Genomic DNA, 26,453 nt, shown 5'->3' with positions numbered 1-26,453 from the left:
ATATAGAGGGTGGAAAGCTTTTTTGACAAACACCTATCTTAAGGATAAAGATGGAAACTTTCTTGAAGAGGCACCGGGACGGCCAAAAAAGTATGAGATCTTCATTGATGAAAAAGATTGGGTTGAGTTTGTAAATCAAAGAGATGAAGATTTTCGGAAAAGGAGTGCCACAAATAGTGCGAGAGCATCAAAACCCGCGTATCCATACAAAAAAGGGCGTTTGGGATATGCACGCTTAGAGGATAAAATTGTAAGTAAATAGAAATGCGTTTTAATTAATTGTCTAAATGTGTTTTATTTGACGATTTTATCATTTGTGTCAATGCATAGTTAGAGGAGACTAAAAGTGAGGAAACTTCACTTCCTGTACATGTGTTGTGGAAGGAAGCTCGTGTGGGCAAGAATCAAGCTGTCGATCCCGATGTTCAGAGAGTTTATACTGAATGTGTAAGTATAATACTGTGTCTTTAATTAAATCAAATGTCTTTTAATATATAAATGATTTTTTATCTCCACTAATAATTATTGAAATGTAAATGAATTACAGGAGACCTTGTCGCAATCGGTGTCCACCGGTGAGGACCAGGATGATAGGAGCGTACTTAGTAGAGCACTAGATGCTCCTGAGTATCCCGGTCGGGTGAGGGGTAAGGGTCATGGTGTGACTCCAACCTCTTTTTACAAGCATCCTAGGAGAAGAAATCCTACCAATCAAGAAGTGTTGCAAAAATTGCAGGAATTGCAAGCACAAGTCTCTAAATTGCAAAGAGATAAAGATATGTATATGAGAGAAAAGTGCAATACTGCATCGGTGAAAGAAACTAGTGATAAAGCTAGTTTCAACTGTCAAAGAAAACTTCCCGAGGTAATGATAAATTTCTTTTCCTTACAAATTGTTCTATTTTATTAACGATAATGACTTTATATTTACTATTGGTTTAGGGCATTTCTTCTTGCCAACTATACTTATCGTCACCGTATTATCGCCTAGTTGGCAAGGGAAAAGTGCACAACACTGTGGGAGATTTACTTCACCATAGACCGCTCCCGGATGGACACCTGAAAGTATCAGTTGATGTTGTATTAGATCATGATGCGGTGCTACCAGTACCTGACATGGTCTCAGAGACAACATTGATGCGAGATGCAATAGGGTCATTTGTTGCATGGCCCTCGGAGCTCATTATCATTGGTGATGAGGTATATTCAAAACCATTATGAATCATTTAGTTTTCGAATGTCAATTCTGCATCGTTACGTTAATTATTTTTTACATTTTAATTTTAGACTGCTCCTACAAAACCCGCAATTAAGGGCAAAGGGATTTTACAGGAGGAGGAGTCTGTTGCATCACTAAAAGAGGTACATTTAAGGTGTTAATATATAATTTGAATAAAAAACTGCATGATTTTATATTTTATCGATCGTTATATGATTTTTAGGCATCTGCTCGGGGGTCACAACAAGTGACACAGGTCGTTCGTAGCGTACCACCTAAGGGTCCTCCGAAGCAAGCGGCAAATAAAGGTGGTGCTTTTGTGGCTCGATACCGGACGACGCTCGGAACACTTGTTGATATGTCCGATTTGAAGGAAGGTGCTCTCCGTCAAATCAATATGGAGGAAGGTATCTTTGGTGTTGAATTCATGTCACATATTGCAATAGATGACTTGGAAGAGATTTTTACGCAAGAACAACTAGGCGTCGCTAATATGCACTCGTACATCCGGTAATATTCACTCATCCGATATATTATTTAATTAGTCGAAAAATTTATTTACACATTATGTTTATTATGTTTTTCACTCATCAGGTAATATACACTAATATGCACTCATACATCCGGTTATTCACTCATCCGCTAATATGTTTATAATGTTTTTATTTAAGGTTGTTGCATGACAGAGTGTTGCGCGGGACTGCATTGTCAAACAGATTCCGTTTCGTGTCTTCCGCCCATTGCAGCGGAATGACAATTGCTTCGGAACCGGAATCAGTTAGACAGCGCTTAGTCGATAGATTCATGTCATCCGGCAATACGGAAAGTCTGATTCTTTGGGCGTATAATACCCGACCAGTAGGGTTAGTTTCTCATTCTTGGTTCATTTAATCTTTGTTTCTTTGGCGTAGCAAAATTTTCATATAACCTATTGTTTTAATTTATAGAGCACACTGGTTGTTGCTTGCTATCAACCCGATAAGAGAAGTTGTATATTTTCTGAATTCGGTAGATGGTGAGTGGAGCAATTATCCGACTATGAAGGAAATTATTGATTTGTAAGTGGGATCGTTCTAAATATTCTTGTATATTTATATATTTAATTATTTGTGAGATTGATCTAAATATATGCTTTTATATTTTTGTTAGATCAATACAAGTGTTCCGAAGTCAACGAGACGCACAGGTATCCCGGACTAAATCAAACAACAATACTTGGATCAAAGTGCAGGTACATAATGATGTATATATATATATAATTTTGGATATTATAATGGTATTATATTAGTATATATATAGTCCTACCTATGGTTGAAAATATATCGTCGAAAATATATTACAGGTCGAAAATATTACAGGTTGAAAATATATTACAGGTCGAAAATATTACAGGTCGATCTGGGAGGCTGAAATTATAGGCTGCACTTTAAAATATCTCATTTAGCAACGACAGCGCTTTTAAAAAGCGCTCTTAAAGGTCCACATACGAAAGCGCTTTGTTACAAAAAGCGCTGCCAAAGATTAAAAAAAAGAAAGAAAAAAAACGCAACCTACCAAAGCGCTTTTGGAAAAGCGCTCTAGTAGGGGGGCTACCAGAGCGCTTTTTCCAGCAAAAGCGCTCTTATAGGGGGTCTACCAGAGCGCTTTTTCCAGAAAAGGCGCTCTTATAGGGGGATCTACCATAGCGCTTTCTGTAAAAAGCGCTCTTATAGGGGGGTCTACCAGAGCGCTTTTAAAAGCGCTTTCGTAACCTACGCCAGCGCTGGCTTTGGCAGCGCTTTAAAGCGCTGTTAAAGGCCAAAAAAAGCGCTTTTGTTTGTCTTCCGTGTTGTAGTGAAATTTCGGTACCTGTGAAAAAATAATAATTGAATGTTTAGAAATATGTCTGGTACCCGTAAAAAAATAATAATTGAATGTTTAAAAAAAGGTCTGGTACCCGTGAAAAAATAATAATTGAATTTATAGAAAAATGTCTGGTGTGGACCGCGAATATGTCACCAGTTTGATTTTAAAATTGAAATAAAATAGAAAATATTTTAATTTAATTGTAAAATAGAAAAAAAAGTAGTTAAAGATAAATATATAAGTTAATAAAAAAATAAATATTTAAATGAAAGACATATTTTTAAAATAAAAAGTTTTTTGTATCAATTTTCCAATTTTTAAAGAAAGATATCAATAATATATATTTCAATTATTAATGTATTATCTTTAAAATTCTTATAATTTAAATTAAAAAAAATTACAAAATAAAAATATTAGATACATTAATGATTAAAAAACAACACATTTTTATCGTGTTTGAATTCATATACATTATTTTAAATATTTTTATTTTATTTAATTGTACTCTCATCACTAACCCGTGCGTTCACACAAATTTTGACCTGGTTATCCGTGCGTTCGCATAGGTACTGGTGTGGTACACACGCTTTATTTTTAAAATATGATTAAAATATAATTTTTTTTATCATAATATATTTAAAACAAAAGAATTTCCATATATTATCTTAAATAATATTATATTTTAAATTAAAAAGAATTTCAAAATAAATATTGGATTCATAAATAATTAAAAAATAAAATAATTATATCGTGTTTGGATTGATAATTTTTTTTTTACTTTTATTTTTCTTACACGTGCGCTTACACGTGTGTTACCCGTAGCTTCACACGAGTACTGGTGTTGTATGCACGTTTTTATTTTCAATATATAATAAAAATATAAATAATCAAAATTAAACTATAGTAATATAGTACCTATTTTCAATATATAATAAAAATATAAATAATCAAAATAAAACTATAGTAATATAGTACCTCAGCAGGTATGGCATCTTGGCAATTGGAATCTCGAGCATCACTTATACTCAAACAAAACTTGCCCCGAACTTGCAACCGAAAAATTACCAAGATTGTCACACCAAAATACAAATCCAACCATAGACCATTGTCTTAGGGTTTGTATTCCCTGGTGTTCCTTTGGAGGAGACACAAACTTTAAGTAAATAATCTAAAAAGAATGGAATTGAATTGGTTTTCTCAATTATTGTTTTTATTTCCCTGATTGCTCTGCATGGTGGTTCAACGAAAGTATTTTATGGTTTTGGTGCTACAATTAATATTTTCCAATCGTTATGTATGGCTCACCTCTTTCAATTATGATAAGTTTTATTCACACTTTCTATGTTAATTATTTTTTAAACTGATTGACTAAGTCAAAATAAGAATCATATAATCTGAATGAGATAGGTAAAATCAAGTGTTTAATATAAAGTTGCATGAATCTGTTTTCTGTTAATCATTGTTGTCATTCTTGTACAAACTCCACATGCATATGTACAAATAAATCTGACATGCTACTTAGCAACTCGAGTAAGGATCAAACCAGAACCATACTAAGTTATATATTAAATTTTTTTTTCTTGATAATTCTTGGTTTAGAGCTATTCACGTGTTGTCTATCACTACATCTCATAATCTTCACCATGAAAACTTGCCTCAAACAATAACTGTCATTCCACACATTCCAACCTTTATCAGAACAAACAAAAACTTAGAAAAAAAGAGAAGAAAAAAGTAGCTTCAAAGGGATCCCAGACTGAAAGCGTTGGAATCGTGACTCCGACGAGCGACCTTTGTCCCGGCAATCCCTCACCACCGCAGCAACAGTCTCGTCGTGACTTCGCGACCTCCTCATGAGTCATGACACACACTCCACATCAACCGCGCATGCTACGCTCCACTACCAACGCGCCACATCTCCTCACGCAAGCCTGAACCGCCTCCAACAGCCCATGTAGGTCCAACCCTCCTCTCCGCCACCTATATTTTCTGTAAGTTGATAGTGGATTTGTGAGAAGAAGCAGATCCATCCCTGTATAATTAGTAGTTCAATTAGATTTCATCATTTAGATATATCATGATATATCAACATCTTCAACACCTGTAAAAAACCAGAAAACCAGAAAACAAAGTGTATTTGGCAAACAGTGGTATTGTAACATTCAATAAGAAAAATATAAAGTCACCAGGTATCTGATGGCAACAACATAAACATAACAAACAATGGAGACATATTACAAAATGAGCTCATAGGGAAGGCAGTTGAGTTTAAGCCAACATTTGAAATGAGCACATTTGTATAAGTTAAAAGAGGAGCGGAAAAAGTGACTTCACTGCTTCCAGCTGCATCGAAGACGCGCATGCCACTGCGTTTCGAGTCAGGGATACGCGCAGGCTGTCATCTTCCAATTAAGGACGAAACAAACATTAGTAAAAAGCAGACAATGTTTTGTTACCAGTAACATCAATATGAACATTATTTCCTGCAGAAAATTTCGTGAAAGAACATTATTATATAGGTACGTATATGCCGTAAATTTGCATATTAGTATTCTTGAAGCAATCTGCAAGCCCTATTTTAAGTGTCCAATTTTTTTTCAAAAGTCATTAAGAAAAATGCAAATTAGAATCATGTATAAAGAATTCCTGAAACGTCATATAGCCATTGTGACACTTCTGAGAAAATATCCGCAGTGGAGTCGCCCATTCCTAAGAACACTCATACATTCACACATTCCCTTCAGAATGATTATTAATTCAAACACATTCACACAAGCCCTCCAAGTTTTGTTCCAAAAGCATGTTTACCAAGATCCATATAACAATTAAGTCGGGTTCCCGGAACACACTCACGGAGCTGAATCATTTGGCACATTGTGTATAAGGCAATCTAATAAGAGGCAATTTGTTCGAAAAGTAGAAAGTTGTAAAATAATTAATCAGTTGTCTAGGGAATAACAATTAGGATAAAACAACATTAATAAGAGGGTTAAAACTCAGAACCACATGAACGTGATACATACCGAGAAATCCATCCCTCCCAAGTTTAGGTCACCGGGACCTAATAAACAAACAGACAAACAGTAGATACATCAGACCACGAAAAAAGCAACTCACCAACTGGTTTGAAGGTGATGTAAGAGTCCATGTGCCATCAGTGCCAAATATCATTAGAGGCTTTGAAGAATTGCCATTATGAGGCAAAGCAGGCATTGAAATAGCATCTCCAGGAGTATGAGTTGAGGGGGTTGAGGGTGCTGAACTTGCGAACGTAACCGTATAGTGCCGAGTTATACTGATCCTGAATTTTAAGAGATAACAATCGACAAATATGGTGATGAGATTTTACTGCAACATAACACAAAATAATGCTTCGAGACACAAGTATAAAAAGAAAACACTCATGGTTAACAAAAGCAGGAAGGTGCCGTTAAAGAAAATGCTACAACAAAATAGTATGACAAACACCTGAGCTGTAGCAGGAGGAAATTTCATTAGCGAGTCCAAATTGAAAAGTGCAGTTTTGAGTTCTTAGATAGTAATTTCAATAGATTCTTTTTCAATATCTCCTTTGGATTCTTCCAAAAGATCAGCAATGCCACGCATCTATTTATTCTTTAGGAATAGCTTCACTTGAGGGTATCTTTCAAAAATGTCATCCATTACCGCCTGAAATTCTTTGAGCGTAATTGTTCTTGAGTTATGTATGAAGATGGAATAGTAGCAGTAGCCATAGAATTGGAATTTTGTATCTTTTGGAAAAATGATCTTAAAAAAATAGAAATATGATGTTAGTCTGGTGCTGCATTTAGAGGAATTTGAAATTTACTTTCTTTTTTCTTTAATCCCATCACCAAGTGTGCTTTCAAGTTTGCAGGAACTTCAGTTTCCGTCAAAGAAAGATACATCCAATCATTCATGAATCAACATGACAAAGAACATTAGATCATAAAAAACAAAAATACCAGTTTCAGATAAACATCAACAAAGACAACCCAGCGTGACCCAGTCTACACACCCAAGTGACCCAACGATGTGAAACTTATTATGATAGATTTCATCTCACAGCTGCTCTAGCACTCATTGAAGTGTGATAATTTGTGCTTCTCTGCTTCCTGTAAGATGTATATACATCATCATACTGACTCACTTCATTTGGATCAGCCGTGGCCCCAAGTCCCAATCTTCCTGAGCCACTTGATCCTGGCTTTCTGTCGACACTCCCATCAGCATAGGTCCCTGTCTATGGATTAATTTGCTGCAAGTTTAGGGATGGAGCTATGCAAGCACCTCCCTTGAACTATATTAACCTGTTGGAAATAGTAAGCAAAAATAAATAGATTAGTTCGACTTAACTGGAGTCGACTTAGCTTTATTCCTGATAGCCTGCTGTCTTGACTGTCCTTGCAAAACAATAATATTTACCATTATAAAACCAATGTCGATTGATTTAGAAGCTTCGTTCATAGCATATTCGTTTATAGCATATTCGTTCAAAGAAATTATGTAATAAGCAATTGTGAGACTGTACGAAAGTGCGAAAGAGTTATACCAATATCCAAACAAAGAAGCTACTGCATGCCAAACATCCGGTTGAATTTACCGCATCAACACAAACAACCGGTAAATGAAGATCCTTCTCAAACGTTTCCATCACCCGTTCCCTATACACATTTTCACCGACAATTACGACAACCTGCACAACTAAAATACACATGGAACAGAGAAGAAGTAGACGAAGTAAAAACAAACAGCAAGTGGATAGATTGTTTTGCAACAGCTGCTCCAACCATTCATCCCTGACCATTCCAAAAAGAACTATCAAAGTTGAGAAATATTGTATCTTAAAGACCAGCAAAAATAAAATTATTGTATCAATATGGTTTTTTCTCAGAAATGTCTATGTTCACCAATATGTCTTCACCATATTAACAAAGCAATCATATTAAGAGAGCAAATTAGAAAGAAAAAAAAAAGTTTGAAACCTAACTTATTTCTAATTAATCACAGGCGGCCACCGTGATCGAACACATAAGATAAATCCATCACCAAATGAGTGAGTTTTAAGATCTATAATAATAATAATATCAAATCTATAATATGAACAAATCATAAGTTGTTGTGATAAGTTGTTTTCATCGGTGCTTTCAAACAAATCGTATCACAAAATTTATGATAATATGTAAACTCAAATGAGTAAATGAAAAAGAATATTTAGTCTCATAGATATTTTAATTTTTTAGTCTATTTTATATTAGTTAAATAACTTATTTACAAATGATCAAATGAAGTAGACTTCTAAGTAGGTTAGTAGACCAATCAGATCTTCAAAAAGGCTAAATTCAAACGTAAAAATAAGTCTATAATATATTACATGCCAGATTTAGACTATGAATTTTTTAGTCTATTAGACTCAAGTTTACGAAAGCCTAAATCTAACGCAACCTATTTTTTCCTCTAAAAGTATATTACTCAATTTTTTACAATAGAAAGAGAAGTTATTTCCTTTAATTTTTTTATTTGAAGCTCTTGAAAAATCTTTGAATGGATTGAAAGAGAGCTAAATCATGTAAGAAGGAGGCGACTAAGAAAGATTATTTCCAATTTTGCCACCGAAGTCCAAAAACCCCAAACGTACAAAGGAAGTCGTTAGTGTTCAAACTTCAAAGTACTTCTTTTGCCTTTCATTTTCCAGTGACACCTACACAACCTCCAAAAATAAAAATAAAAATACACAACAATAACCCCTTAATAGCAATTACTCATCTCTCCAAATTCAAATTCCATCCCCAATGACAGAGCAAACAAAGTTCAGCGTCTTATGCAGTCTCCTAACATGGACGCAGCGAACAAAATCACCGCCGAAGAAACGCGCCAAGTTCCGGAAGTTTCTCGACTCGTTCTGCCCCGATCGGAACTACTTCCCCGCTATTCGCCTCATTCTTCCCAACCTTGATCGCGAACGCGGCTCCTATGGTCTCAAAGAGTCCGTTCTCGCTACTTCGCTTATTGACGCTCTTGGAATGTCTAAAGATTCGCCTGATGCTCTGAGACTAATCAATTGGCGAAAAGGTGGTTCCAAAACTGGTGCTAATGCCGGTAATTTCGCACTTGTCGCCACCGAGGTTATCTTCTTCTACCTTTCTTAGTTATTATAAGCTTCCTTTACTAATTTCCAGAACTAGTAACATGGAGTAGTATTAAGAAAATTAGTGTATGTTTGGTTCTACGTTGAAAAAATATTGATAAATTTAGTTTGAGTGAAATGATTCCGGTTAAAAGTGAGTTGAATTTAAATGCTTCCGGTTAAAGGTGATTTGAATGTAAAATGATTCCGGTTAAAAGTGAGTTGAATTTAAGCGATCCTGGTTAAAAGTGAGTTGAATTTAAGTGATCCTGGTTAAAAGTGAGTTGAATGTAAAATGAATATGGTTAAAAGTGAATTGAATGTAAAGAGATTTATGCTGGAACAGAGCTGTCTCAAACTTTTGAGAGGCCCTGTGTAAGAAGTTGAAGTTATCTTCAGTTGAATCGTGAAAATTTTTCAAGGGGCCCTATTTAAGCGTAAATTAGTTGTGGAATATATAATTGGAGGCCCTTTTTGACATAGCTTTAATATGAAAAAGTGTGAGGCCCTGTGCTGTAGGTCGCCTTGCACACCCAAAGACGGCCAAGGATAACTTTATGCAAAATTAAGTTAGAACATTAAATTTCAACGACGGCCATGGATAACTTTATGCAAAATTAAGTTAGAACATTAAATTTCAACGTAAAAGTCACGTTTAAATTCAAAAGTTATAAATTCTAGCTACAAGAAGAATCAACTCAGGAGGCATAATCAATTCTAATTCAGAAGAACTAAATACCTCAAAATCATTCCAAAATCAATTATAGACCTCTGAACTTGTGTTTCTAAAACTTTGACTTTTTATCCCAAGTTAGTTAGCAGTATAGAATATATTTGAAAATAAAAATAATTTTATATGATAGTTTGAAATGTGATTTATATTTAGAAATATTTTTAAAAAATTAGAATTACATTTAGGGGTGGAGGTAGTGTTTTTTTTTCTTCTTTTGTTATCATACATTCATTCATTCAATGTTACTTCCTTGCTACGTAGTACTGACACTTCTAAAAAAAGATGTGTCACCGACACTTGTGATTACGTTTAATTTATTCAGTTTTTAAAATTATTACTGGTGTCAACGTGTTAGTGTCGGTGTCGTATTTCCGGTGTTTGTGCTTCATAGCTTCCTTATGATGAGATTTACTTTGAATTTTACTATTTTTTTAGGGTTTTGTATCGTGATTGTCTTTTTTGCTTTTGTAAATGATGTTGTTGTTGTTGTTGCAAATGGAGTGTTGTTGACATGTTGTTTATGAAACAGGTGCTGCAGCTTAGACAAGGTACTGCTTCGGGCGGATTGACGATAAAGGAGTTGAATGACCTGCTTGATCAATTGTCTTCAAGTGAAAATAGGTTTATGGTTTTTGCTTTGATTGTTTCTTCGCTTTGTTATTTATGTGCTATTTGTTTTGTGCTATGTTTGTTAGTCCTTTGCTTTTTTGGATGTGTGTGGTTGTATTTGCATGCCAAAGGTCTAGGATACGATCAATTTCGGTTGGAACTTTGATAACAATGTAATTGGACTTCGAAATAGAACTAAAACTGATTTATTTGTTGGTGCCAACGGGATAAATCAATTTGTATCATTTCTATTATCTGCTACAATTTTGTAGGTTCTTAACAACCTGCAGATGGGATTGAAAATCAAACAAGATTGTTTATACTTTCACGATGCTTCAATGTTTGTCGTGTTTTAGAAATGCCCTGTTTGGTAAAACTGTTATTGTTTGTGTATAAAACATGAAAACACTTTGTAGTATATTGAACCATAAGACCTTATCTCCATGCATTCATATCTAATATGTTGCTATCACAATTTAAGCTAAATTGGGGAAGTTGAAATATTCAAACAGTCTTACCATCTGGTTCACCATTCTTTATGTAGTTTTTATTTAACATCGTTCTTGTATATGGTTACAGGGGTGAGAAGACTTTGGTTCTTTCAACCCTTATCCAAAAGACAAACGCACAGGAAATGAAGTGGATTATCATGATAATCCTGAAAGGTGTTTATCATTTGCACCAGTAAATCAATTTAATACCTTAAATAAGTCTCAGGCATGTAACTAAATTTCATCGCAGATTTGAAGCTAGGAATTAGTGAAAAAAGCATTTTTCATGAATTCCATCCAGATGCTGAAGACTTGTTTAATGTTACATGTGACTTAAAATTAGTTTGTGAAAAACTAAGGGATCGGAACCAACGTCATAAGCGGCAGGTTAGTTGTGGTTTAAATTATTTTTCAAACTCTATATAGTTTAAAGAGCACTTCATCTCCAGAGCATATATGTGAATTGATTGTTGTCCATCTTGACATGAAAGCTTGTTTAAAAGCCTACTTTCTTGTAAGGTTTTTAAATAGGACTGAATCCTAACTTTGAATAGGCTGAGGCCATGTTAGACCTAATGCCAGAAACATAAAGCTGCTTTATCTATTCCCACCTTTGTTTCTCTGAATTATTTGCCGTGGAAAATAAAGATAAACATAAATATATATATATATATATATATATATATATATATATATATATATATATATATATATATATATATATATATATATATATATATATATATATTTAAAGGTTCCAAACAGAAGAAAGCTGTTTCGTACATGTGCATGACATCTTTTCTTTGTAGGATATTGAAGTTGGAAAAGCTGTGCGGCCTCAATTAGCTAAGAGAGTTGCTAACGCTGCTGAAGCATGGAAGAAGGTTTGTTTCACTTAGCCTTTTAATCTTAACTTATTAAAATAAAATGGGAAACATTTTGCCACATTCAGGTTTGTTTCACTCAACTTGTCTTTCCACATCAAGCACGTGAACAAACCTGGAACGAGGATAGAGTTTTTCCTAATTATTCAATGTGATAATACACTGAAATAATAAAGCCAATATTTACATTTTTATGGCTCAGCAAATTATCATAGATATTCTCTCTCTTTCCATATGAATAGCTGAAATTCTATCATTAAATATCTTCTGTTTATCCTCTGGCCTCCTTAAAATATACTTGTTCCTTCTAAATCAACCTCTATGTATCCTGTGTTTCAGCTAGGGGCCTTGGCTCTAGGCTAAACCTTTAAAATGTTACTACAACTATTATGGCTGATCACTTCTATATCCATCATACTTGGGAAATGATATTAGTTTTCTAGGGGACTCAGTTGAGATAATTTTTTTCAGCCACTTCTATCAACTCTCCAATTAGGTTAAAAATGATGGATTTTTGAAATTTCTACTCCAACAGTCCACTCTTCCATATCCGTCCATAGATCTCTGCCTGGATAAAATTTAAATCCACCAATTTGAATCCTGAACTATGAATATCTAGAATGAAATGGTATCTATTTTTCAAATTGTTATAATATGTACAAAATATCTTAGGGAGGGAGGATGATGCAATGCATAATGCCTTTCGATAGTTTGTTCATTTAAGTTTGTTTATTTTAGATATAGTTGTGTTATCTTATTTTCAGGGATCTTAACTTTTTACGAATCAATAATCATATTTTATTCTGAGGTTTTATCCTATCTTTAATGAGTTTGTTCCCTTATTTGATTATGGCAATTAGGATTTAGGAGTCTAGTACTTAACCTAACTCATTGTAAACTAGGGCTTCTGCTCCGTCTTTTGTATTATATCATTATTCCCCATTTGAATATTAGAGAACATCATTGAAAGTTTCTTTCTTTTCCCCCTCTATACCATAGTGAATTGATTAGTTTGATGTTATCACTGACTTTTTTTTTTAATGTTTTCTTTTATTTAGCTTCATGGTAAGGAAGTGGTTGCTGAGTGCAAATTTGATGGTGATCGCATCCAAATTCATAAAAATGGAACAGAGATACATTTCTTCTCAAGGTAAGTGCACTTGTGTATTTTGTAACAATGTAATTGTTTTTAAATCAGAGAGCAGCTCTTTTATGTTGAGAGGATTCTTGCTTTTACACCACCTTCCCAGTTCATATAATTAAATCTATGGCTGCTTATAAAGTTAAGAAGTTAGCAGGTTAATATGATATGATATTGATATGGTAGTTGTTCTTTGTTTTTTGTCGGTGTTCCTTTACACCTAGGTATTTCTTAAAATGTCTTACTTTTCCGCGCTCTATATTTTCACTGATTGTTACCCAAATAGGTGTTCTGTTATTTATATTGTCACCCATGATTGCAGGAACTTTCTTGATCATTCTGAATATGCACATGCGATGTCAGATATCATAATACAAAATATTCTTGTAGATAGGTGAGAACGTTTCCTTATGTTCCTGTCAAATGATTTCCTATTCTTTTAATCTTCATGATAGGCAATGTAATTGTAATTTGGAGGTGTTTGTGTGTGTGACATTAAACATATAGCAACGAGGTTGACATGGGTTTGTTTCGAATTTTAATATACAAAAGTTGGAATAACAAGGGTCATGTTCAAGAACACTCAAGCATACAGTATTCACTCCCAAGAGGGATGGTCAGATATGTTAGAGGATATGGAAAATATCTTATATCTTGATCTTTGACTATCTTATAATATCTCTTAAAAAATATTGTCATGGACGACTGAGTGTTTGATTTAATCTCTAACAACCAGTTATGGGAAAGCGTTGCAAACCGGCTGTTGACGGTGTGAGCTCGGGCGGATGATATATTTTCAACTTTTGGTTCTAATGATGGGGAGAATGTTGCGGGTGGTAGCTATGTCAGTTGTTTTGGCTGAGACTCCGATAGTGGTTTGGAGGTCAGACAATTGGATATGGGTCAGTGCTTGGCTTCCAAAACCCTAAAACCGAACGGATGAAACAAAATCATAAGTATTCTAGCACATGGGGAATCCTCCCTAAATAAAAGCTAGCAATCAGGGGGAAGAGCCAAACCACTAAAATATTCCACCGAGCATCTCATACTATATGATGGGGGACTGGAGCACCCTGTAATACCCAATTCCGTATCGTAGCACCGTCCGTGAAAGCTGATGTCTCAACTGTTGCACCTTTACAATGCTTTCCTCGGCCTTTCCAGTTAGCCCTTCTGCAGGTAGCACTTTCATAACCGTTGACAACCATCTCTAATACCAATAAGCATTCAAGCACGAAACCTAGCTATCAGGGGAAAAATCCAAGCCACTTTAAGATTCCACCAAGCATGAGCATCCCAGTCCACTTAATCTGGGACTTCAGCACCCTATAATACCCAAGTCTCTATCACAAAACAAGAAACCGGGAAGTGAACCACAAAGCTTTGATGCAAGCTGAATATTTTAGAATGACTAACTTGCATTACATAGTACAATTATACAAATATGCATATCTGGGATAATCAGTTCGAAAGTATTATGATTATAATCAACGTCATTAACAAACTTTATTCTTTGCTAAAAAAATGAAAGACACTCCACTATTTTACAAAGAGGATTTGTCAACCAGTTTTTTTATTCCAACAATATGCAATTTTCTATTATATCATTATTACTGTATCATTATGAATTTATGAAGAGTGTATATATGTGTGTGAAAAAACTTATCTTCCCTTTCTTGTTTTTGATCTTATGATCTTATTCAGATGCATACTTGATGGTGAAATGTTGGTCTGGGATACATCCTTGAATCGTTTTGCTGAGTTTGGCTCTAATCAGGAAATAGGCATGTACTTTAATGTCTCAGCCACTGTAAAGCCTTAATTTTAAGTAGCATTGGCCAATTAATATTTTCTTCTCTTGGCAGCCAAGGCAGCAAGGGATGGACTTGATAGTAATAGACAGGTTCTCAATTTTGGATCTTCTTTATCATAATATTTTTGAGAAACTGTAGTTCTAATTATTTTTTGTTCACTCTTGTTGCAGTTATGCTGTATCCTTGTCTCTGAACAGTTCAACTATAAATTTCAGCTATCAGTAAATGTGATGTGAATTGGTTTCATGATAGAATAGAATACGTATCTAAATCCATATATATTATGAAAATTTCTGGAAGAAAGTTTATACCCAATATGCCTTGACTCGAGAATGGTTAGACATTGCATTTGATATCCTTTATTTTGGAGATACTAGTGTAATTCACCAAACTTTGAAGGAGCGGCATGAGATTCTACGTAAAGTTGTGAGGCCATTGAATGGTCGTTTGGAAATTTTACTACCTAATAATGGTGGTATCAACAGTCATCGGCCTTCTGGTAAGATTTTCTCAGGAGCAATTTGTCTTGTCATGCGTGCTTACCTTACTGAAAGACTTCTTCTCCTTGCATGTTAGCAATTATTCATCCAATCCTGTTGGTTACTTATTGATTAAGTATTCTTTTTGTTTTGGCATCATTTTGCCGTTGTTGTTGATATCTTATCTAGTTGGTGACTCAGCTCTCTGATCTAGCAATAGGTGGGCTAAGTTAGATTTGATTCTTCTTCCTTACTGTTTATAATGTCTAAGTGGATATTATTTGCTCATTTTTGTCACTCCAGCTCTGATGACGGATTAATGGTCATGTGGTATGGGTTGAACTTTTTCTGGAGAATGTGAACGAAATTTATATTCTAGAACAGTTTTAATCAATTGTGATATGCTTTTCTAGTTGTAAATCAAGTAAAGAGATAGAAAATTGCACGAGGTTTGGTGACTCATTGATGTAATCATTCACAGTCGTAATTCTTGTACATTAGCATTTACTATTGAATTAATTTGAATTTTATGAATAGACTAAATTTAATTTAGATTTCCATTGCCTGGTATGTGTCTTGCATCAATGAAGTGGCGCAACAGTTGTTTCTGAAATCTGTTTAGTTAATAAAATTTCAATTATTTCCTTCATATTACTGTGAAGTGAATTCTCAGCGGAGATAACTAATATCACTGTAGTAGATAATATCAAGGCACAACTCTTTTTATCTGCATTCTATCATTTCTTCACTCTTTCTATTTATTTTTAAAAATCTTTTTTGATTTATTTTTATTATTGTTGCTTATGAGTCTTATTGCTTTGAACTTTTGTAGCAACAAGAGCAGGGAATACCCCTGGGAAGAAAAGAATAATTTTTCATAAATATGTCTTTATATTTTATAATTTAAAAATTGGTTCTTTTAGAAATAAAATAATTTATAAGTTTTTTATGAGCTGATCTTCATTAACAAAAATTAAGAGATAAGATATTTTTAACATTTTATTATCATCTCATAGTTGAATTTAATTACTAAGAAAAAAGAGTCGATAAATATTCTATATCATTTTAATTTTGCACATTTAATTTGAGGTAACCATTTTAATGGGTGATGGACGATGGTAATATCTTCTGTTCACACAGAAAGGGTGTAAATGAGTACAAATGGAAAATTCAAGTGTTCTATTCACATATTTATTTGTTCAGTGATGCAATGAGTCATATGCTCATATAACATCGATGACCATGTGCCGTATGTTGATTGATTGAACAATCTCTACCCCATTGTGATATGCAGGTGAACCATGTTGGTCGCTTATTGTTCAAAATGCGGATGAAGTTGAAAGATTTTTTAAAGAAACCATTGAAAATAGGTCAGCAATAATATATTTGGATATTTAAAACAGTAACCTTTTTTATTTATATAATCAAACATTTTTTTTCTTGTGATTTGTCTCGAGACAATGTAACCTCAGACGGTTTAGGATGCCTCAAACACTTTATTAGAGTAGAGTATTGCGTTGTATTGTAGGACCGACACCTGTCCTTTGTATTTCTCTATTACCTGCTCTTGCAGGTCACCTGTTACTCATATATAAGTAACAGGTGCTTCTCTTTCTCTTGTAATGAAAATCAATATAACAGATTCATAACTGAATCAGTTACAGCACCATGAAGTGCTTCTCTCTCTACTCTCTTTCTCTTTCTAACACACTTGATAGCTATTTCATATTTCTAGCTAAAGATTCCATAGTTAAACATGATAAATGAACTAAAGAAGAATATTCATAATCTAGCAACAAATGGATTTAGGATAATAGCGGCTCAGTTCTGGCTCTTTGGTGTCTTTCTTTTTCAAGTCTTAGCAAGGTTGACTACACTGCTCTTTGGACTATTTTGTGTGAAGAATATGATTACTTTCATTTGATTCTAAAATATGGCTTTAATAGAAGTAGAAAAAAAGAATAAAATAGACGTGCTTCTTAAATTTTTTATTTCTCTCCTTTACCTAGAGATGAAGGAATTGTAGTAAAAGACCTCAGCTCCAAATGGGAACCCAGTGACCGCAGTGGAAAATGGCTGAAATTGAAGCCTGAATACGTTCAAGCTGGCTCTGATCTGGATGTACTTATCATAGGTTTATATGATTTGTATTCTTAAATTAAACAGTTATGTACATCTTGGAGTAGCTCGGTTAACATAGTTATCTTGATTTTTCTGTTTTTGATGATTTCTAGGTGGCTACTATGGTTCCGGACGACATGGGGGAGAGGTTTCACCATTATTTTCTAGCAATTGACTTTAAAACAAATTATTCTTTTGTAAACTGGACTTAATAGAGTCTTTTTTTTCATTACAGGTTGCTCAATTCTTGGTGGGTCTTGCAGAGCGTCCATCCCCAAATACACATCCCAAGCGGTATAAGTGTTTTAGGGTGTAATTATATTTTCTATTCTTACTAAGATGCCAAATTTTGGTTTTGCTCTATCCTTAGTTTCGGTTAGTTTTAGTTTCTTGTTATTTAGAAGTGACCAATTTTAGTCTAGTTTGTAGTTTCTTGTTATTTAGAAGTGACCAATTTTAGTCCTTATCGTTCAAATGATTATGTCAAGTGCTGATGTGGCAAGTAGATTTTCTACATCTCAATACATAATTTGTTCAAAAATTGCAAGGCTCCAGTTCGACATGTTATTTAAAGGTTTGTTTCATATCAACGTCTTAAACTAAGTCATTTGACCTATGTTTAAATAGACAACTTTACTGATAGGCCTGTTAAAAGTTCCACGTTGGAAATGATATAGCTTGAAAGTATGTTTAAGTGGTGGACAATCATCACTCTGCAAGACAATTTTTTTAATAATGAGTTAGGTCTACTATAAAACCTACGATGGTATTAGAGAACCTATACAAAATCTCCCCGACCACCTGCTATCAGGTTTCCAATATCAGACCACTCGGGTCTCGTTCAAGATGTTCAGTTCTGGATGTGAGGTATGTGTTAAGAATCCCACTTTTGAAAGGACATTGCCTGAAAATATGTCTATAAGCTGATTTTATAAGGTTAAGTTAGAGGCCAACAAGATTAAGTTATATTTATAATATAAAAAATTAAAAACAGTACTACTAAGAGGCATTGGACATAGAGATAAAAAAAGATAGGATAAACTGAGTTAGTCTCACATTAGAAAAGATATGGCCTGAAAAGTGGTGGTGGACAATCCTCATTCCTTGCCCTACAAGCCGGTTTTATAAGGTTGAGTTTGTTCCAACCTAAATTCTAAGATGGCTAGCAAGGTTAAGTTTTATTTATAATAATATATAAGTTAAAACACCAGGTGCAAACAATTCTTGTGAGTGGACGGTGGGATTGGTCCCCTTGGATTAGTCGGTCACAAAGCCGGATACCAAGATTTAAAAAAACAAAAAAGGTTAAAAACACTACTAGTAGTAGGCATGAGACAGAGATAAAAAAATCGATAGGACAGACTGAATTTTATAAGATCTAACTCTGACTTATTTGTATGATATAAAATTTTGGAGGTCTAACATGACATTTTTGAGAGTCTGACCTTATATGATTGTCTAGAATATAACTTCACTATAATGGCCTTCTTTGTGGTTTGATCTAACACATAATACAGCTCTAGCTTATTTGCTCAACTGGGCCTAACTCCTAAGGACCCTATCAAAACTTTTGATAGGGTCCATTCAAAACCATTGCATGTGTTTCATTTTGTTTTTATATAGATAGAGAAGTAGGGACCTCTTTCAGGATAAATAGATAATCGTCTTACTTAAGACACTAGCCTGCTTTAACGCATGTGCATAGTTATCAATGCATATTTCTATTAATATTGTCCTGTTTTTTTTGCAGATTTGTCTCCTTTTGCAGAGTTGGTACTGGACTTTCTGATGATGAGCTTGAAGCAGTAGTAACCAAATTGAAACCTTACTTCAGGTTGGTTTTATTGGGAAAAACCTAAGTCCTACATGAAAAGAGATAAGGTCTGGAAATATAAATAAGATGCACGCCTCACCATGCAAAAAACCTAATATGGTATCAAAACTAATCTATTCAGGCCACACACCAAATTATTCACCTACCTAGCTCAATTGTGCTGAATCTGAGGGGTGTATTGGAATAGGCTCAGTTATTACATTGAAGAGAGGTAAAACTTGAAAATAATTTGTAAAAAGGAGGCACCCATTAGTTCACAAATCAGTTTTGTAAGGATGAACTAGACCCTATATAAAAATTGAAACACATAATCAGTTTTTGTAGATTTATGTGTTTCAATTTTATTCATGAGCTCATTAGTTTTGTTGTGTCTTAGTAGTCTTTATTTTCTGGTATTGAAGCAGAAAAATTTAAATTTTGTATTCAATCAAATATCTTCAACTTTTAGTTTAAGTCTGCCTTCCTTCTCTCCCTCTCACAGAAAGTATGAGTATCCAAAGAAGAGGCCACCAAGTTTTTATCAAGTTACTAATCATTCCAAAGAAAGACCTGATGTGTGGGTCGACAGCCCTGAAAAGTGAGTATTTTAAACATATGTTTGAGCTCTGAATTACATATCACTTGCAATTTCAATGTTGATCCATGATTACCATTCTCTTTTTGCAGATCAATTATTCTGTCTATAACCAGTGATATCCGAACTATAGAATCTGAGGTGTGGTCTTGAGAATACAGTGTGTCTATCTGAGTTTGGAAGAATTGTAGTCTATGCAGTATTTCTTGTCTCTTGATCTGCACCGTTTTAATCTGAATGATTATATTTGCAGGTATTCTCTGCACCTTACTGTCTGAGATTTCCTCGGATTGACAGGGTGAGATATGACAAGGCTTGGCATGAATGCCTTGATGTACAATGTAAGGGATTTACAGAATATGTTGTTGCATATTCATTGGTGATTTTGCTATCAGGTTAATTCATTTATTTCCCCCCTTTGCAGCATTTATAGAATTGGTGCAATCTAGCAATGGTACCACACAGAGGGATACAGAATACGGGAACAAGAAGGGCAGTAAACAAAAACAAACAAAATCCTCTACAAAGGGAGAAAAGAAAAATATGTTAATTGTTCCTTCTCATTTAAGCCAAACAGATGTTTCCAGTGTTAAGGGAGGTTCCTTAATGTTTTCAAATATGATGTTCTGTATCCTGGAAAACCTTGCACGCTACGCTACCAATCATCTGTCCTGCTGAAATATGTTAGAAATATGCTTTTATACTTATTTCCAAATTACAGCGTTGTTATAAATGTTTCCCCACCCTAACTATTAGGATAAGGCTTGATTGTTATCATGGTAGTCAAATGGCGTGGTGACTTGTAAAAAGCACATGTCCAGTCACCCATTGTTAGGAGTGCTCTGCGATTTAGATCTCACAATGTTATCATCTATCCAGTAGCATTTTGGTGAAATCATACTTGTTATTGTTCACTTTTTCATGTTAAGAATCGTGTATAAAGCACATGTCCATTCTACCAATTATTTTGAAGATTTTGACAGTGTAGCAGCATGAGAAAAATAACTCATAATTTTAATCATCCTGATTGATCTGAAAATTGTTAATTGTGCAAAATAGTTTCCTTTGACATGTATAATGTATAGACTTTGTCAATGTCCCTCCATCTCATTCTCTTGAGTCCTTCCACAAATTAGTTGCTGAGAATGGCGGCACTTTCTCAATGAATTTGAATAACTCCGTCACCCATTGTGTTGCAGCAGACAGCAAAGGTTCTCTCTCTTTGACATCTGCTTGAAAAAGAGAGTTTTATTGGCTGCAAACTTAATAAGGACTGCTATTTGTCTGCAGGGTTTAAATTTGAAGCAGCAAAACGTCGTGGTGATATCATTCATTATACCTGGGTACTAGATTGTTATGCACAAAAGAAGCTCATCCGCCTACAGCCAAAGTGAGTTTCTGACTGAATATAGACTTGCTTAATGATGTAAAGCTCTTCTGATTGTATGTTGCTTTCAATGTTTCCTTTGAAAGATACTTCCTCTTCCTATCTGAAGAGACCAAGAAGAAGTTACAAGAAGAAATTGACGAGTTCTCAGACTCTTACTACTTGGATCTCAATCTTGAAGACATCAAACAGGTAAATTGCATTAGTGTGTGTGTAGTTGTTGTATCCTCTTTTCCTTTTGTGTATCATGGATATTCTACTGTATGGCGTGTTGTTTACATTATAATGTAGCTACTTCATTGATGTGCCAGTTTTTTCCTTTTAGTAATATTTAACAAAGATCTACTTAGGGTATTCCTCGGTATCATTAGTTGCCTTTCATTCATCGTTTTGCAGCTCTTAGGCAATATTAATAGGTCAGAAGATGTCAGCACTGTCGATCATTACAGGAAAAAATACTGCCCAAAGGATAAGTGGTCTGTCTTCAATGGATGCTCCATTTATTTCCGCAACATAATGTCATCACTGTAAGTTACATTCAATGTGAAATTGGATCTATGTTTTTTACTCAGCACAGAATATGGGTTTTAGGGTTTTGGTCATGATCGTATAAATTTTTCCTAGTTTGCTCTGTTGCTTTCTGATTGTTTTGAATTTTCATACAGGAAAGAAGATTGGCAGTATTTATTAGAACTTTCTTTGAAGAGACTCAAGCTTGAAGTTCTCATGGGTGGTGGTAAATTCACCTCTAATATCAATTATGCAACTCATGTAGTGGCTTTGTTCATACCAAGTTATCATACCAACCATGAAGAAGAAATACAGAGCAGGTAAGTGATCTGTTTGTTGGCAACTCGTGTTTTGAATGATTAACATTTGGTTTGAAAGAAAAAGGTGAATATTAATGATTGGTATATTATTTATTTATTATTTATTGCCTTTAACACTTCTATTTTGGGTTTCATTTTTGTGTAGTTTCACTTCAGTTGAGAGAAAACTTCTCCGAATCAAGAGGTTGCATGTAGTTAATTCCAAGTGGTTAGAAGATTGTTTGAACAGTTGCCAAAGATTATCAGAAGACACTTATAGCTTGAAGTCCTTTGAAATAGAAGAGTCAACCGCTGAGGATTGGTAAGTTAACGCATGGAAGCATTTAGAATCTCCCCCTTATTTGGAGACAGGGATGTAAATGTCTGCGTGTAAATGCATTTGATGTTAATTTTTGTCTCTGTTGTAGCGGACATGACTTGGCGGTGGATTCTCATATGGTTGAAGATAATGTAGAAAACCAAAATGAATCTTTCTCTAACAAGGTAAGTAAACAGAGTAGTGCAAAAGCTGCTTCTCAAGACAGTTTGGCTTTGGCATCACAAGTGACGCGTGGCCAAAGGAAACGAGGAAGGCCAACTGCAGGCAGAGGTATTAAAAAAATAAAAACAGACGGAAACCAAGCTCGAAGAGCAAGATCGCAAATTACAAAAAAACGTGCTAAAATAAGTGAATATGAATCTGATGAAAGTGATTCTCTTGAAAAAAGACCATACGAGCAAGAGGCCGACATTAAAGAAGGAAGTGCTGGTTTTCACAATGAACAATTAGAACCACATGAGACTGAAGAAACTCACAATGTCCAAAGTTCTGAAGGAGTAGAGGATTTGAATGTCAACCAACATGAAAATATGTTGGCTACTGAAATTGGAATGGATGATGTGCGCAATGATGAGCAAAGCAGTCAGGCGACTGAAAAACTTGAAATTATGACTGATCCTATGCAGGCAATGTTACTTGACATGATTCCTAGCCTTGCTATGAGTAAAGTTGAGCAACCTGCTAATCGCCGTGTTGAAGAAGAGAAGCGACCGGAAACCTCCACCAACATAGAGTCTTCGACTTCAAAGAAAAAGAAAGTTAGTTTCAAGGCTATGGCTGCTAACCTGCTCAAGGATTGGTAGAGCATTATAGATAGTGGATTAATATGGTATGAATGTATGGCTCAGAAGTTCTTGTTTAAACTAGTTGTTATTTTATTTGCTTGTGAATTTGATGCCTGGTCTATTTCTAGATGTGACTGATTCTATCCTTTTTTTGCTTGCATTATCAATTAAAGGTTTTCAAATAAGTTTCTATTGCAATTGTTTGATTCAGGTGTATCATGTTCCAACTACACCCTGACCCTTTCCACTCCACATTTACAATAACACACCTCTCCACTCTACATTTACAATAACATTTTATATGATATTCAATTAAAGATACACTTTTCAAGATAACAAAGCTCTTTAATAATTGGAAATTTGAGTAGGAAGTAGAAATGGGGCAAGAAATTAGGTAGCAAATAACACAATGACTTGAAATTCTAATAAAAAGTTGAAAGCCAAGATTCTTCAACCCTAGTGACTTAAAAATGACAAATACTTCATTAGATGCTCATAGGACTTAGAGGATCATTTAGAGCTGCAATGGCTGTTCGGATATTTATCTGCAATAGATCTTTATCTTCTTCATTTGCCTGAAAAAGGATAAAAACAAAGTAACTCAAAATGCATGTTAGTGATATATACATGATATTTCTCATATTATTATATTTTTTTCATTAACAAATTTTGTTTGTACATACCATGTGAATTTTACCACCATTTATCTAGTAGAGATCCATTAACCCCAAAGAAAATAATAGTAATAGCACATTTCAAATTATAGCGCTAGAGACTTTTAGGTTTTGACACCTTATTGCATTTTTTTTTACAACCCTATAGCATTATCTATTAGATGATTTGGTGAAGAGCTATATCGATTATAATAATTTGTGAATAATTTTCAAATTTTATATGAAAAAGTGACTATTTTTGTTTCTAAACATTGTCTTAAAGTGAGTGTCAGTTTCAATCTTTTAATATAATATGAATTCAATTTTTTCAGTTATCACTCTTATTAATAATTTAATATTATGTAAAGTTAGTATTTTTCATTTTTCATTTTATATTTATGATGATGAATAGGATTTGGATCCAGTTGGTCGAGTTCTCTCTCCTTTTCTTAATCTAATGATACTCACACAAAAGGAAAAAAACAATAGTATAAATGAATTTTGTGTGGGTGAGAAAGAGTAGGTTTGGTGGAAGCTTCCGAGTTTCCAAATAATGCAACAATTGCATCAAAAATAGTAGTATAAAAAGTAAATTGCATCAGAGAATATGACTAGAAGAATTAGAAGAAAAACGTGCGTGAAAATAAAAAAGTGCACCCCGCAGTGTCACACGGTGGAAGTCAAGCCGAAATAAAACTAGGACAATAATAACGAGAAACACGTTCTCAAAATTTGGTACTATTTTTCTTTGTAACCTTTATGTCATACTCAGTCACTCCTTTCTGTCCTTATTCTACAAGGTTGTCCTGTGGAGTCCGTAGATGAATAGTTTTTTTTGCCGCATGTGGTTTTTGTTGTTTGTTTTGCTGATTTGTTGTTTTTGTATTGGATTAGTACCCCTTACTTATTATAAAAATGTAGTATTTCTCTATTCTTTTTTTGATATTTTTTAATCATCTAGACTTCAGTAATGCAAGGTAAGTACATCTAATTACCTATAATACCCTTAATTATTTGTCATATGTATTTGACTTTTTCTCTCTCTCAGCAATAAATGATCAAGGATAATTTTGATCAATCTACTATTAATGTTTACCACAATTAAAACATTCTATTATTGCCTTTTGAATAAAAAGTATAAAAAATTATTCAGTATTCATTTAATGGATGCTCCACTTTGTAAAAAGTGGTCAATTGGTTTTGAAACATGTAGACCCCTGTTTTATTTTGTTTTATAATTTTGAAAATGGAATATCTTCTCTTTATTGTTTTAGATTAATTAAAAGAAATGAAAGGATAGAATAGAAAGTAACCTAACCTGAATGAAGACTGTTTTCAAAAGTCTGCCTGAAAAACAAGTGACGTTGGCAGTGATGATTTTGAGGTTCAAAGATTCGAACACTTCACACAATTTAACTATTGTGTCTGTCCTTTTGCTACATGTCAAACTTACAACAATTGTATTTTCTCCCATGTATGTTACCCTAAGCTGCACTCCACCATATATAAAAATCCTCATTAATATTTCTTTACAAAACCAATCATATTTATAATAATAATAATCATACCCCACGTCTAATATTTTAGCATCAATAATTCAAGAGAGAATGTGGGGCAAGTAGTTAACCTCAAGAAGTTCAATTGGAGAGTTTGTTGAATTGACAGAATCATAAAATTGATCTGTTCTCTTCTTCTTGGACCTTAGCAACACAGGAAGCTCCTGATCTAAATCATAATTTGGATTAATATTATTTGGCATCCCAGATTCAAGTTCCATTATCTCAGCTTCAAGAATCTTCTCTTGTTCTTGCAAGTGTTGTATGTACTCAATTGCATCCTTAATTATTGAAGCCTTATCCATCTATCACAACGGTGTCACATAATATTAATTAGTTTGAACCATGATTAGTATTAATTAATGGATCATCAAAATCAGTGAAGTCTATTACCTTGCTAATATTGGGAACCACTGCTCTAAGTGCAAAAAGTCTTTCATTGAGTTTCTTCCTTCTATTCCTTTCAGAAACAATATTCTTAGATGAAGTAGCCCCATCTGGGGAGCTTGAATCATAGTATCCTGAAAATGATTCATCCAATCCCCAGCTGCCACCACATATCAAATATTAATACTCTAACTAATTATATATATAGCTCTATAATTGAATTAAGAGAGTTTAATGATATTGTTACCTATCAAGCTCTTGGGTTTGGAGGAACATGTTGGTTTCCCAGTAATGTTTGTATTCTTCACCAATATTCTCCATGCTTGTTAAAGTTGAAATTGAATTGGAGACAGACACTGAGGAAAAAAGAATATGATGCTTTGTTGATTGAAGGAAATTTAAGGTGGTTGGTTAATTTGGTGTCTTTTCCTTTGCTTTACTTTGTATTTATATACATATAGGTCTGATGGAATTTAGTCACGTGTTGTATTAGTAGCACTTTGGATAAAATATAAATGTGATATTTAATTGGAAAAATGAGTGAGTAGTAGTATGTATACTCCTATATGCTTTGTAATACAAGGTTAGATCCAAGCCGTTCAATTGAATAGGAGGTCAATGACACTGCGTCTTGTGACATCATGTGAACTAATTTATTGGTACCT

The 26,453-nt window shown here is 34.1% G+C and overlaps 2 protein-coding genes across 2 annotated transcripts; one reads left to right on the top strand and one right to left on the bottom strand.

The window, feature by feature from the left end:
• The first annotated feature begins 8,714 nt into the window (after positions 1 to 8,714).
• Positions 8,715 to 23,359, top strand: LOC131595089 (DNA ligase 4-like). The gene is made up of 26 exons (XM_058867337.1): positions 8,715 to 9,189; positions 10,454 to 10,545; positions 11,113 to 11,198; positions 11,275 to 11,411; positions 11,834 to 11,908; positions 12,967 to 13,058; positions 13,372 to 13,443; positions 14,754 to 14,833; positions 14,915 to 14,952; positions 15,164 to 15,362; positions 16,637 to 16,712; positions 17,352 to 17,476; positions 17,577 to 17,611; positions 17,699 to 17,757; positions 19,214 to 19,297; positions 19,779 to 19,874; positions 19,964 to 20,012; positions 20,125 to 20,212; positions 20,296 to 20,499; positions 20,957 to 21,082; positions 21,162 to 21,261; positions 21,345 to 21,450; positions 21,655 to 21,785; positions 21,924 to 22,088; positions 22,234 to 22,389; positions 22,496 to 23,359. Exons 1-26 carry the CDS (start codon positions 8,857 to 8,859, stop codon positions 23,208 to 23,210), a joined length of 3,519 nt encoding a protein of 1,172 aa, XP_058723320.1. The 5' UTR covers positions 8,715 to 8,856; the 3' UTR covers positions 23,211 to 23,359.
• A 61-nt stretch (positions 23,360 to 23,420) lies between these two features.
• Positions 23,421 to 26,204, bottom strand: LOC131595088 (transcription factor bHLH35). The gene is made up of 5 exons (XM_058867336.1): positions 26,036 to 26,204; positions 25,795 to 25,948; positions 25,473 to 25,706; positions 25,164 to 25,334; positions 23,421 to 23,767 (listed from the first exon to the last, which is right to left on the bottom strand). The coding sequence occupies exons 1-5, from the start codon at positions 26,107 to 26,109 to the stop codon at positions 23,678 to 23,680; spliced, it is 723 nt and encodes a 240-aa protein (XP_058723319.1). The 5' UTR covers positions 26,110 to 26,204; the 3' UTR covers positions 23,421 to 23,677.
• Between the last annotated feature and the right edge of the window lie 249 nt (positions 26,205 to 26,453).

The sequence above is a fragment of the Vicia villosa genome, linkage group LG4 (genome assembly GCF_029867415.1).
Source record: "Vicia villosa cultivar HV-30 ecotype Madison, WI linkage group LG4, Vvil1.0, whole genome shotgun sequence".
NCBI classification, from domain to species: domain Eukaryota; kingdom Viridiplantae; phylum Streptophyta; class Magnoliopsida; order Fabales; family Fabaceae; genus Vicia; species Vicia villosa.
The sequence above is the reverse complement of the archived record's forward strand: the minus strand, read 5'-3'. Positions and strand labels throughout refer to the sequence as shown.

Coding starts and splice junctions, on each gene's coding strand:
- LOC131595088 (XM_058867336.1), bottom strand. CDS start 26,109: ATGGAGAATATTGGTGAAGAATACAAACATTACTGGGAAACCAACATG. Junction 25,949..26,035: donor CAAACCCAAGAGCTTGATAG/GTAACAATATCA, acceptor ATGTGGTGGCAG/CTGGGGATTGGATGAATCAT. Junction 25,707..25,794: donor TGGTTCCCAATATTAGCAAG/GTAATAGACTTC, acceptor CCGTTGTGATAG/ATGGATAAGGCTTCAATAAT.
- LOC131595089 (XM_058867337.1), top strand. CDS start 8,857: ATGACAGAGCAAACAAAGTTCAGCGTCTTATGCAGTCTCCTAACATGG. Junction 11,909..12,966: donor CTGCTGAAGCATGGAAGAAG/GTTTGTTTCACT, acceptor TCTTTTATTTAG/CTTCATGGTAAGGAAGTGGT. Junction 17,612..17,698: donor CCGGACGACATGGGGGAGAG/GTTTCACCATTA, acceptor TTTTCATTACAG/GTTGCTCAATTCTTGGTGGG.